At 45.4% G+C, this 14,130-nt stretch overlaps 1 protein-coding gene across 3 annotated transcripts in view; it reads left to right on the top strand.

Annotated features, from left to right (window-relative positions):
- NDUFV1 (NADH:ubiquinone oxidoreductase core subunit V1) overlaps positions 1-14,130 on the top strand; it is a 47,028-nt gene that overhangs the window by 11,117 nt on the left and 21,781 nt on the right. For all 3 annotated transcript variants that reach the window (XM_085860180.1, XM_085860181.1, XM_085860182.1), the window contains one exon: positions 2,372-2,457. In XM_085860180.1, the coding sequence (XP_085716306.1) occupies positions 2,372-2,457 (86 nt within the window). The remainder of the gene's footprint in view (positions 1-2,371; positions 2,458-14,130) is intronic.

Genomic DNA, 14,130 nt, shown 5'->3' with positions numbered 1-14,130 from the left:
TATCAGATTGTCCCCAATCCAAACACATGGTCTGTTTTTTACCCTCGTTAACCCCACCCAAATCCTTCCGAATTTTCTAGTTTTTCCTCCTTGGAGTTTCTTTCTCCATGCTTGCATGTTTGGCGTCCTGTTTTTGTCTGTTCCATCCTGATCTGTTCAGTGTTCTATCTCTTCCATGAGCCTTGACTATGTATTCAGAAAAGTAGAAGAAGAAGAAGGATAAAAAAGAAGCTTCCACCAGGAATAACTGAATATCAAAGGTGGATAAAAAAAAATCTCCGTTTTTAACCCCTGTGACCTTAAGTCCTCACCCCCTTCGGCATGAACTGGGGGCCAAATTTAGCCCGAGTACCCCACCCCATCCCTCTCCATTCCACAGATCTCCTCATGTCTCTGTTCCGCACTGTTTTGTGCTTCCCTCTCCCACCCCTCTTGACTCCTGCATTCTTTGTTATACGTTCTGTGTGTTAGCTCTTGTACGAGCCTCGACAATGTATCCAAAAATAAAATATATATAATCCAACAACTTGTTTCATATTTTTAATGTGCCTCCCAGTGTTGACTGCATATCCAAAGTTTCATTTAAAATTTAAAAAAATACGTACATAGTTGCATTTCATTAAAAAAAAATATTTTTCTATACATAGTCGAAGCTCATGGAAAAGTTGGTTCTGGTAAACTGAATGGATCAGGATGCAACAATTCAAAAGGAACAGCAGAGAGACAGACAGAGACACTAACAGCATTGTCGAAGGCCAAGACAGAAGGAGACAAGCAGATGATGAATGTGGGGGCAGAGGAGGATGCATGGTGTGGACAAGATGGATACAGAAAGGAACTCTTGTGAGGGAAAACTGGAAATTTGGAAGGAGGAGGGCCTGTGGTGGTTGGGGGGGGGGAGGGAGAGTAGGTGGAGATTGAGACCATACTCTTTGCAGAGCGTTGTTGTTGCCTAAGCAGTCTCCTTAGCTATTGGGCACAATCCTGGACGGGACGCCGCTCTGACACAGTATACCAGCATGCTGGCACTCATTTTGCCGATCTCGGAAGGATGACAGGCCGAGTTAACCCCACCTGGTATTAATTCAACAGCTAAGCGGGATTTGAACTCGGGACCCTCATATCCAAAGCACGCTACCCGAACCATTAAGCCAACACCAGTCATGGGGGGGAGGTAAACTATGGTTAAAAATGTTGGGCTTTGGATTTGGCATGATCTGAGATGGTGGTGACAGCTGTCTTGAAGACCTGGAGGGAAGATTGAGATTGAAGAGGATGTGGAAGTTGGTTCCATTGGTGGGGAAAAAGAGCAATCTCCTCTTAAACGGTTTGGCAGAAATTCACTAAACTTGGTAGTTGTGATCGCCACTTGGCAAAAATATGCAAGGGAAATGCCATTTTTGGCCCCGTCCCATGAGGCGTGGTCATACGGTTATATACCAAAAAATGCAATTACGGGCACATTTTTGAACATCATTGAATGAAACTTTATACATGCAATCAACATGCAATCATCAAATACCTGAAATATGTAACAAATTTTAGATTTGACCCCCGGTTCATGCTCCAGGAGGTAGGGACTTAGGGTCACGAGGGTCAAAAACGAGAAAAATATTTTAGACTCTGGATGTGATATTGGGTCATTGCCGTTGGAACTTTCTGCCATCTTTCAACTTTGCTTTAGGTTGGAAATGTGGGGATTTTGATACGATGCACCATCGACTTCCTTTCGGTTGTATATTGTGGTCGTTCTCTCTTTCTGCTTCCTTTTAAAAAAATCACTATTTTTGGCTCTTTCCTTTCTTAACCTCTTGGTATTTCTACTTAACTCTTTCTTTGGCTGACGTTTGGGGTGTGTTTCACAAGTTTCATAATTTGCCTCTGTTTATTTATTTATTTATTTATTTATTTATTTATTTATAAGCCATCATGACAAAGCCTTGAAGGCACAAACTGTGTTTCACATTGCCGGTGTGAACTCGTGAAAAAGCACCTGATCATTTCACACTGTGCCCCTTTTCGTTGGTGGTTTGTGGTAAATACCCGTTCCCAGCCAAAGTATTTTGGACTGTGTGGGGATGTTTTTTTTTTGTGCAATGACATTCCTTTATCTTTCAAATCATTTGTCATGGAACAATTCTGAATGTCGTCTAGTTTTTTTTTTATTTCAGCTCGCCACCTAGTTTGAAGGCATCTGGGAGGAAATAAAGATGTTTGAGTTGTAAAGATGAGTTGTATTTGCAAAAATAGTTGGTTGTTATCATGCACCGTAAAGTTTTACTCTTGTAATGTGTTGTGCATTTTAGGTGCACAACCCGAGTACAAGGTTTCTGTCTCTATCTGTGATATATATATATATTTTTTTTTACAGCAACAGCAGCAACGTAAAAGCAAGTACGGACCAATGAAGGACGATGATCGAATTTTTACCAATCTCTACGGGCGGCACGACTGGAGGTACCCTTTCCTTTACCTGTAAATGTGCACGTCTCCATTTTGTTTGCTTTTACCAGCATTTTCGTTTATCTTGAAAGCAGTTAAAATTTCCTTCCTAACATCGATTTTTACCGTGAGGGTGTTTTACCAATGTATTGTCTGTTTCATCCCATACTTTTTATGAATGATTGAAATGAGTTAACATCGTCATGTGTAAACTTACCACAACCTTTTTGATAAGGTGTGTGTGTGTGTGTGTGTGTGTGTGTGTGTGTGTGTGTGTGTGTGTGTGTGTGTGTGTGTGTGTGTGTGTGTGTGTGTGTGTGTGTGTGTGTGTGTGTGCGCGCGCGCGCACTGCAGCACGCACTGCAGCGCGCACGCACTGCAGCACGCACTTCAGCGCGCACGCACTGCAGCACGCATTGCAGCGGGCACGCGTTCGCTGCAGTGCACACAGTTTTTGTTGTTGTTTATCGCCACAACAAAACTGAGGGAGATTGTAATTGGCTCTGTGTCTGTCTGTCTTTTCGTCACTTTCTCCTCCTAAACGGTTGGGTGAAATTCACCAAACTTGGTGGCTATGATCACCCAGATGGCACAAAGGTGCAAGAGCGGCATAATTTTGGCTCCGCCCCCTAGGTTGGAGTAAAAAGGTCAAATACCAAAAAAATGCAATTCTGGGCATATTTTCAAACATTTTTTTTTTCATGAAACTTTGTACATGCAATCAACATTGGAGGATGCATGAAATATGTAATTTTGGGGGGATTTGACCCCTGCACTGGGGGTGGGGACTTAGGGTCACAGAGGTCAAAATGGGGGAGAATTTTTTAAAAAAAAATTTAACATTTGATATTACACCATTTGATATTACAATTGATATTACAATTGATATTACATTTGATCTTACAATTGAAAAATTTAACATTTGATATTTAACACCATTCCTGGTGGAACCTTTTCCCACCTTTCAACTTTGCTTTAGGTGGGAAATGTGGGGATTTGCAATTGCGCGTCATCAACTTCGCTCTAGTTTTGTGTTGCCGACCATCAGCATATCTTGTTTGCAAAAATGTTGTATTTTTTACTTTTCCTCTTCTCCCTCAGTCCCATATATTCCCTCTTCCTTTCCCTTTCTTCTTCTCAATTCTTGTTGCCCCATTTCTCATTTGTCCCAAGCTAATAGAGTACAGATTTGTATCTGCTTATGTGTTTTCTGTGCTGTTGTACTGATTATTGGTTCATACAACGTTAAAATCCACAAATTGTGATAAACACCAAATGTTGCCCTCAGTCTATCCTTTTGCAAAATGTTTGACAAACCACACACCCACGTTCAGAAATTGTTTTTGCACAACGTTCCTTGCGTTGCATGCATGCTAAATTAATAAATAATTAAAACTTGGCACACATTGCCTATGTGGCTTCTTCACAGCTCCAAATCAAGTTGCATTTTTTTACACCATTTTGGGGTTTATGACTTCACTGGTTGTGTTTGTGCTAAAGCTTAGTGGTGTAGGTTTGACGCATTAATGTGTTACAAACACATCAACCCTACAAACTCACCACTTCCTGTCTGCTATGTCGGTCTGGCTTTGCATCAAACTGGCAGTTGGAATCCAGATTCTCCAATGTAGAATGTGCATGACTTGTGTAAAGACTCACAAATATGTTTGCCTTCTAAAGCCATTCCAATCCTTTGTTTCCTTTTGTGACCTTTGCTTCATAACATCACCTAGTGTCTTAAATCACATCAAAGGATATTGATGTCTCCTAATGTTCCTTGTTTCTTCTCAAGCTACAGGTAATGGACAAAAAATGAAAACACCTGCATAAATAAGGGACACACTAAGCAACAGCTTCCACACAGGTGTGGCCGATGTGTTAATGAAGCAAGTAGCATCTCAGTATGTTTAGTCATGTATAAAAATACTACACAGGTGTGGCTGCCGATAATTATGGCTCGCATGGCTGCAAGAGGAGACCCTCCCCCACAACCCCTCCAAATGCCTCCATCCACAGAGCAAGTGTAGTCGCTCAATGGTTTGATGAGCATGACACTGATGTTATCCATATCCATATGTCATGGCCTTCTCAGTCACCAGATCTTAACCCAATCGAGCATTTAAAGGATATTCTGGAACAATGCCTGAGACAGCGTTTTCCACCTCCATCAAACAGGTGTGAGTTGATTGACTTTCTCGTGGAAGAATCGTGCCGCTTCACTCCTGCAGAATTCCAGACACTGTTGGATTCTATGCCATGGTGCATAAGGGCTGCACATAGTGGCCCAACGCCCAATTAAGTAATTTTAAATTGGTCTTGCCATTTTTTTTTGTCCACTACCTGCACATTGATATCACACAATATCTTTCATATTCCTGTAAATGTACATTGATTGCTTCTTAAGTACTTGTTATTCCCAGAAAGGTACATTCATCAAGACAGGCTGTCATTCGCTTGATCGACGTCTAATGAGGACTCGGTCGAGTGTGGTCCAAACTTGCGTTTATTTAAACTTTAAAGGGACCTCAAGTCTGAACTCTCAAACCTGTCTCCCTCCTCCAAATCCTGGTGGTGTTGAGTTAAGTCTGTTTCAGGTGTATGTCCCCCTCCATCCCCTCCCTTACCTCAAATGGTCGCACAGTTGACACTGCACGTAAAAAGGCTGAATGCCTAAACTCGGTGTTTGCATCGCAATATCGTGTTTGAAACCCATCGCCTTCTGTACCCACCTTACCCAGTCACGCACAACTGTCCCTGGACTCTGTGTCCTTTTCTTCTGACAAAGTGGAGAGCTTGCTGTCAAACCTCGACTCAGATTCTGCAACCGGTCCAGACGGCATCAGCCCATATGTCCTAAAACCTGCTCCTCTCCTCTTGCTCACCCTCTCTCTGTTCTATTCACTAACTCATTTACTCAAGGTCATCTGCCATCTGCTTGGAAATCAGCAAACATTACTGCCCTGCGTAAAAAGGTGCAAAAAACGGATTCCTGCAGCGACAGATCAATCGGCCTTCTCCCCAATAATCAGCAAGGTTATGGAATCCATCATCGCTTCAGACATTAAATCCTTCCTCTTCTCAAATGCCTTAATTTCCGATCATCAATTTGGTGTCGGATGAGGTCATTCTACCCTGGATATGGTGCTTTGCTCCCCCAACAATGGGTGGAGGTCCTCAAAGCCAGACATGAAATCAGCCATCTCCCTTGACATATCACGTGCCTTCGATACAATCTGGCACCCTGCCCTGATCATCAAACTCTCTTTTCCTATGGCATCCAAGGCCATCTCCATTCAGGGCTCACAGACCTCCTCTCCTGCGGTAGCCAACGTGTGGCCCTAAATGGAGTGCTTTCATCCCCTCTTCCTGTCCAGGTTGGAGTTCCTCAAGGCAGCGTTCTGGGCCCTGATCTTTTTCTGGTTTTCATCAATGATCTGTCCGACTCTGGTAAATCCTCTTTATCTCTTTGCTGATGACTCCACCCTCTGCCGTACCATCTGTCATCCCTCACACCGGCAAGCAGCAGTCTCTTCACTCTCTGCACATCTGGATAAAATCACAAGCTGGTCCAACATGTGGAACATGTCTTTCAACCCAGACAAATCTCTCACTCTCACGACGTCTCTACGAAAAGATTATCTGGAACCCCTCCTCACCTCCCCCCCCCCCCCACCCCAACTACTTTCTCAACAATCCTCTGGAAGAAGTCCTTTCATTCAATCTTCTGGGTCTCACTATCTGCCACAATCTTTCTTGGGAAAGCCACATTTCCAAGCTGGCCTCCAAATCCAGTCGCCGACTGGGAATCCTTCGTCATGCAAAGTCCTTCCTCGGCCTACCTGAGCTCCTGACCACATACAAAGTTTTTGTCCTCAGACTGATGGAGTACTGCTCTCCCCTCTGGGTTGGTGCTCCTGCCTCTCACCTTTCTCGGCTCCACGCTGTGGAAACCAAGGCATTTAGGATCATTGGTATCTCCTGTGATGACGCTGAGTCTTTGGGCCTCTCACTCCCTCACCGCAGGCAGGTCGGTGGTCTGTCTGTCTTCTCTCCGGCCTTGCCCCCCCCCCGCGCTGTCTGCTTTCTGTCCCCCCCCTATATTTCCACATGGTGTCTGCTTTCTGTCCCCCCCCTATATTTCCACAGGGTGTTCAAGGTCTGCCAGTACCCCCTTCTGGTAAAACTACCATAATTTCGAATCACTGCTCACCTTCACTCTTTCATTCCTCTTTTTTCCCGCCTTTGGAATAAACTTCCTCACTCTGTTCAATCCCATTCTTCCCACCAGGCCTTCAAAACAGCTGTTTACCACCATCTCTTATCTTCCCCTCTCCAAAACCACAATATTTTCTACCCCCGCTAATCCACCCCAAACCCACCTCCTTCAAATTCCCTGCTTTCCTTCCTGAAAGTCCCTGTAGTGTCCATCTTGTATACCCTGTGTATCCCGTCCCATCTCTCTCCCTTCCACAGATCTCCTCATCTCTCTGTTCCTCAAGGCAGCGTACATTCCTTACACACACTGTTTATTCCTTCCCTCCACCCTCCCCCTTGTCTCCTGCTACCCTTGTTGTACATTGTGTGTTAGCTCGCATATGAGCCTCGACAATGTATAAAAAATAAAAAGGGAAAATGCAAATTGACACTCGAACACTCTGACATGGCACTGCACAAAGCAAATGGTTGCTTACTTCTCTCTTTGTCTGTTTGTTTATTTGTTTGTCTGTTTGTTTGTGTGCAGTATATCTCAAAACTTTGTGTACAGATCCGGATGAAATTTTGTGGACAGGTTGGGTGAATGACAAGGACGAACTGATGAGATTTTGGTGAAGATCCGGATCCTACCCCTTGAAATTTTTTTAATGCTTATTCAACATTGAGAGATGGGGCCAAAAATGATAACTAGCATGATATCTCAAAACGTTGTGGATGAATTAGGACGAAACTTGGTGGACATGTTGGGTGTATGACAAGGAAGAATTGATTCAATGTTGGTGAAGATCCGAATCCGGATTTGATAATTTTTTAAGTGATTCTTCACCATTGAGAGATCGGGCTAAACTATAATATATAGCACGATATCTCAAAAAGTTATGGATGGATTCGGATGAAACTTGGTGGACATGTTGAGTGCATGGCAAGGATGAATTGATTTGATTTTGGTGAAGATCCAAGTCTGGATCTGCATACGAGAATTATTTAATTTTCAAAGTGATTCTTCACTATTGAGACACAGGACCAAAAACGATATAGTACTGTCTCGCATGATATTTCAAAAATGTATTGGGCCCGATATGTTCTCGTGGCAGAGGTATGCGCTCTACCGAGCACCCTTCTAGTTTGTAGCCTCAACAAACATTATATAATGTCCAATAATAGTGAGCAATTGTTTCATATTTGGCATACAACATGATGCACATGACACCACAAAATCGCTTGTCAATAACGTGTGACGTCATGGTTTGAAAATCCGAACTACACTATTTTGATACTTTTGATGATTTTATAAATGACTTTGTTGTGAAGGTATACACACACACACACACACACACACACACACACACACACACACACACACACACACACACACACACACACACACACACACACACACACACACACACACACACACACACACACACACACACACACACACGCGCGTTTGCTTTCTTCATGTCTATTACGTACTATTGGTATGTGAGTAAGTCCATAAAGTACTTATCTACAAGTTAGTGTTTTTCGTTTAATGCATTTTAATATATAGCGGTGTACAATTAAAATTATTCGTATGTCGTAATAATTGTGCATGTAATATCATTATATATATATAGTTACGAATTTCGGCATGCGATCGGCCACGTAACTCAAATCGCGACCGCGTCGCCCACCGGAACGGACAATTCAGTCGTGACCCTCTGTGGAACTATCGCCAGGAGCTAGTCACGGGTGGGTCTTTCGACCACACCACAATCGTGCCAATCGGCCACCCGCGCAGGATAGGGTTGTTTGCCAAACTCGACCTACCTAAGTACCTGTGCGGGTAGTTAACCGGGCGATCGTACCTCGCCGCTGGCTAGCCTAGGACACGAACCGCTTAAGCAGTCCGTTCTGTGCTTCAGTGATAACCGAGCGGTGTTATCGCCGGCCCCGACGGACGTGATTATTTACCGGGTGCTTACACCCTTCTACCAATTCCTTCCGTGATGCAAGATGGAACTTTCAAACAAAGGAAAGGACGCAACGAAACGGGAAACAGTTCGACAAGTACATTTATTCCACACTCAGACAAGGCAAGCACGTATTCACAGCCATGCCGTAAGAATGCACATATAACAGTTAAAGCAAAGAAAGCAAGAATGACAACCGACTACAAGCAAAGGTTTATTTACATGCACTTAAACAGTTTCTACTTTAGACACGGCGCCACAACACGCATTCACACAAAAGCAAAGGAAAGACCCCCTCAAAGGCAAGGGAGTCAGACTGGGCCCGTGGGCCTAATGCGCGTGGAACCTGGATGAGCGGCCAGGTTCACGAGACCGAAGGGTCCTACCCGTGCCCTCGTGGCGCAATGGCGGGCAAGCCGCACTGTCAGCGTAGCTGCGCCTGGCTTCGTGCCCCTGGCGGGGTCGGCGAGCTCTCTCCGGCGCTCCCCGTCTGCCTTTCCCGTCGGCTTCGACCTCCGTCTCCCGACTCCACTGCCCTGCCGACACTGCAGACTTGACTTCGTCTCCCGACACTCCGCCGCTGCCACTCCACTGCTCCCACTTGGTTCTCTGCCGACGTACTGCGCAACTTGACTTCCTGCCTGACTTCCCGCTTGTATAGCCCGGGGAGGAGCGTATATGTAAATTTCTGGATCACAGCGGGTTCGGAGGTGGGGCCATGCCACCCGATGCTCGGTCATTGGATGGATGAAAAGGGGGCGTGAAGCCTTCCTGATCTACTTTTTGGGGCGAAAGGAACGCATTCACAGCGGGTTCGGAGGCGGAGCTACACTACCCGATGCTCGGTCATTGGATGGATGCAAAGGGGGCATGAAGCATTCCTGATCCGATTCTTGAGGCGAAAGGAACGCATTCACAGCCCATGGCATGACGTGTGGTAGAAAGGCGAGGTGGTGGGAGTTTGGTTGTTGGCGGGCGTCGTTTGAGAATGGCGGTGAAGCGATGTTTGCGGGGTGGAGTTGTGGAGGCAAAGAGGCGAAGGTGGTGGTGTTTGAGTTGTTGGGGGATTATTGGTCCAAAATAACGATAGAGAAAAGAAAAAGGGCTAACTCAAAGGATCACAGCCCTGTGAACATGGAAATTCCCTCTCAACAACAGTGGGGAAATCTATATACACAATTACTTATCGTCATAACTGATCTAAGGACCCTTTATGGTGTATTGCAAATTTCCACAGCCGTAACAAAATATATATGTATATATATATTGTTGTGGTTACCAAATTCGCAAACCACCATTCAGGTCCCTTAGGTGAGGTATCTCGGTAAGTGCATGTGTAGTTAGGCCCAAACCCGTTGTCTAGTGGGAATACATGTCATATATGCGAGCTGCGACTCTTCAGGATAGCCGTTTTTCTTTTACTATCTTTATTTTGGACCAACCGCCATGATTACCACCACAACCACAACATCAACCACCAACCACAACGCCGCTTCACCACAACCGCCACGACCTTCCCGTCACACCTCGCAACCGTAGCATCGCCACCGTTCTTGCCCCGCTGTGGGTACCGGTGCTGGATTCGTGCAGAGCGCGCGTCGAACAGCGTGTACAAAATCACGGATTTTGTGCTTCAAAAACGGATCAAAAACGACACACGCCCACTTTTTGCCGTCCAATCGGTGAGCGAGGGGCGATTTGGCCCCGCCTCCAGAACGATCGATATATGCAAATTTGTGGATCAAAAAGCCTTCACGCCCACTTTTTCTCGGGCCAATGGGGAGCGAGGTGAAAGGTCAAAGGGAGGGGGTCAAAGGCGAAGCTACGGGGGGATAAAAGGACGGTGTTCGTCAGTCAGCAGAACGAGAACGAGAAGGAGTCGGAACGGAGGGGACGAGTGTGGAAGTCTGGAGCCCGAAGCCTGCAGTAGCTGGAGAAGCTGAAGAGAGTCGAACGAGGGGAGCCCAAAGAAGAGTCCAGGGTGGAGAGTCCAGAGGCGGAGAGGCGGCCGCGGCGAAGGCAGACGAGGGGGTGCTCGCGACGGTGCCGGGAGCTGCACGCCCGAGGAAGGCCGGCAGCGCGACCTGGCCGAGGTGGAGACGCACACCAGGGATAATAAAGATCCTCTATACCCCGAGCATCAGCAACCCCCTCCTGTTTCCCCCCGCGCTGAGATAGTGCGACCAAGGGGGCCCCTTTTCCCACCCCCTGCCTGACACTGTCCGCGAGGCCCGCGGAGAGAGGCGCCATCGCCGCTCCGCGTCTCATCACCAGACGGGTAGGCGCGACCCGGTCTCGGCCTCAGGCCCGCCTCATCCTTGAGGGTATTTCTTTTCCTTGGTTTTGGGTATGTGTTGTCGGCGCCGTCTGTGAAGTAGAATTGTATAAGTGTTGCCGTGTGCTCGGTAGTCGGTATTAGCTCTGCATTGTTTTCGCTTTTACATTTGCTTTTTGTGTAAATGGAATTGTGTTTTCTTTTTTTTGTGTGCATTTGGTGGAATTGTATTTGTGTGCTTCCCGTGTGCCGCGAATAAATGTGCTTTATTGTTGAACTGTTCTCCCGCTTCGCTTCGTCTTTTCCCCCATTGAACCCTCATCTTGCTTCACGTAAAGGGTTGGTAGTGGGCTGAATACGCCCGATAATTAATCGAACCGTCGAGGTCGACGATAACACCGCTCGGTTATTCTGATAGTACGGAACGGGTCGCTTAAGTGGCCCGTGTCCGAAGTCGACCTGCGGCGAGGTGCGATCGCCCGGTCTACCCTCCGCGTGGGTACTTAGGTAGGTCGAATTTGGCGAGCAACCCTATCCCACGCGGGGGCTGATTGGCTCGATCGCGGTGAGACCGAAAGGTCCACCCGTGACTGGTTCCCGGCGTTAGTCCGAGAGGGTCACGACTGGATTGTCCGTCCGGTGGGCGACGTGCCGCGATTCGAGTTACGTGGCCGTCAGCACGCCGGCGGGCGCGGAATCCGCAACAATATATATATATATATATATATATATATATATATATATGTATGTATATGTATATGTATATGTATATGTATATGTATATATATATATATATATGTATGTATGTATGTATGTATGTATGTATATATATATATATATATATATATATATATATATATATATATATATATATATATATATATATATATACATATACATACATAATATTGTTACGAATCTGGCAGCCATGAGCACACAACAGACAGGTCCTTTCGATCAATTATATCGGTAACTTTGTGTTTCTAGTTAGGGTCCCGACCCCTACGTCTAATGGGAATTATGTGTACGTGCACTGCAAAATTATTTTATAGTTAGGATTTTTATATCCACAAAAATAACAACAACACTATGGAGCATTCCCCGCACGATGGCGTGTTGAAAACGCATATGGGTGGAGTTCCCTTGGTCATCGAAGTTCTGACTCTACGCTTCGGCCAATCGGAAGGGTGCGAGCGCATTTGCGGCCTTTCAGCCAATGGGTGCAGAGCGAGCTCCAAGAGAAGCAGTCTCTTTGGGAGGCGGGGGATCGAGACGCCCCGACACGCCCCCCGACCAATCACAGGGAGACGCCCGATTTCCCCCGGCGAATGAGGTGAGACACGTCCTCCCCCACCGACCCGGGTGGAAAAAGAAATAGATGGGACGGCGCGGTCATCTCGCTGCTGGTCTCGTCTTGTCGCTGGCGCTGGTCTCGTCTTGTCGCTGGCTCTTATCTCGTCGCAGTGATCTCTCGCCTCGTCATTATTCCAGCTGACTGGCGTCCGTGGCTGAATCCTTGGTCCCTCGATACCTGGTATATCGGCGCGGGTTTGAGTCCTGCCACCGAACAAGATCAACGTTACCGCACGAGGTGGGCAAGTGCAAGAACAGGCCCTTCCCTCAGCTCGTCTTCCCTCCCGAGCTGTCGGGCACAATAAAGGCAACCGGCCCCAGTGTCTGTGTGTGTGTGTGTGTGTGTGTGTGTGTGTGTGTGTGTGTGTGTGTGTGTGTGTGTGTGTGTGTGTGTGTGTGTGTGTGTGTGTGTGTGTGTGTGTGTGTGTGTGTGTGTGTGGCGCCAGTCCGATAAGTAGACATTGCTTAAGTATCTCGCCCTTGTACATTGACTGCATATTTGTGATAACTCTGCTCTGTGTTCCCCCAGGGGTTTCCTTATTTTTTGGAGTAGGAGGCTACCATTAAAAAGTAGCAGGTTACCATCACCGCGAGTGAAGCTAGCGCAGCTGTATGGCCGGGGTCCAGGGCCCTAGGCGGGCCCTGGAAGCCGGAAGATCCAAGATGGCTGGAGATGCATTCTGGCATGATTTCTGACATTAAATAGTTCTCATATTATCATGCTGTTGGGGTGGAAAACTCCACAAAAAGAGGTGGTTAGGCTTATACTGGATGTAGTTGCATTAACATACTGACTGACTGACTGGTTGACTGAAATTCAGCTATACTGTCTAATTAGTTCAAGCAGCTTTTAAACAGGGTTCATTAATTTCAGGCCATGGTTTCGGGCACACCAAGGTGTCTGGAAGATGGAGTATTTAAGCACTTTAAAAGAGAGGCATTTTAGCAACATTTGGGCCATACCTTAGTACTTAATAGGGAGATAATACTGCATATGGTGGACTACAATGAGCAATCTGAAGTGTGTTACATAATAATAGTGGAGATGAACTCGCATTCAATAAGGAAACCATATTCCATTTCACTTCTGTGAGTGTTCAGGGTTTGCTGTATGAATGCTGTGAGCACGAAGGATTACATTATTATAATAATGTTGGGTAAAATGTGCAAACAAAACTATTAACACTGCAAATTCTGTATACATCAGGATCTAAAGTTTGAGTGAAGTAATAGACTTATAGTGATATTATTTAATTCCAGTAATCAAGGAAGTGTGATATTTTTGATATCTATACAAAACATTCTCGGAGTTATACTCATCTTGCATTTCTGCTGTCAAACCAATGGCAAACTCATATACCGGTAAACAATATTTGAATCAATCTTTAGTATTAAAATCAAGTCCTTTGGGAATCTGAGTCACTATATATGTTTTATAGAAAGAAAAATTAATTCATAAATGAGATTTCACATTCAAAAAGTTTCTTAGATATTTTTGTGCTGCAAACATTCTACATCCTCAACTTTCAAAACAATGTTGTCCAAACTTCAGGATCAAAGTAGCCATGAATTCACAGTCTATTTTCAGTTGCAAACATATCTAACATCTTTATGATATTATATGTAAATGAATAATCAATGATTGACAGTTAGTAAACTTAAAATGTGCTGTATACTTGTGTACATGTGCTGTATACTTGTGAATGAAAAATTGTGAATTGATGTTTCCCATACTATAATTTTTAATGTGGCCCACACCCCACTCACTAAATGTAATGAAAATTGCTTGGATGTTAAGCAGTGGAGTTACTGAAAATAGTCCAAATGCATTCATCACTGTGAGAAACTGATTTTCAAAAGGGCCTACCATTCGCCAGAAGTTGAGGGCCACCT

This window comes from Eptatretus burgeri, chromosome 16 (assembly GCF_056783735.1).
Source record: "Eptatretus burgeri isolate ZD-2024b chromosome 16, Ebu_testis_v1, whole genome shotgun sequence".
NCBI lineage: Eukaryota > Metazoa > Chordata > Myxini > Myxiniformes > Myxinidae > Eptatretus > Eptatretus burgeri.
Note: the sequence above shows the minus strand (reverse complement) of the source record. Positions and strands in the feature narration are given on the sequence as shown.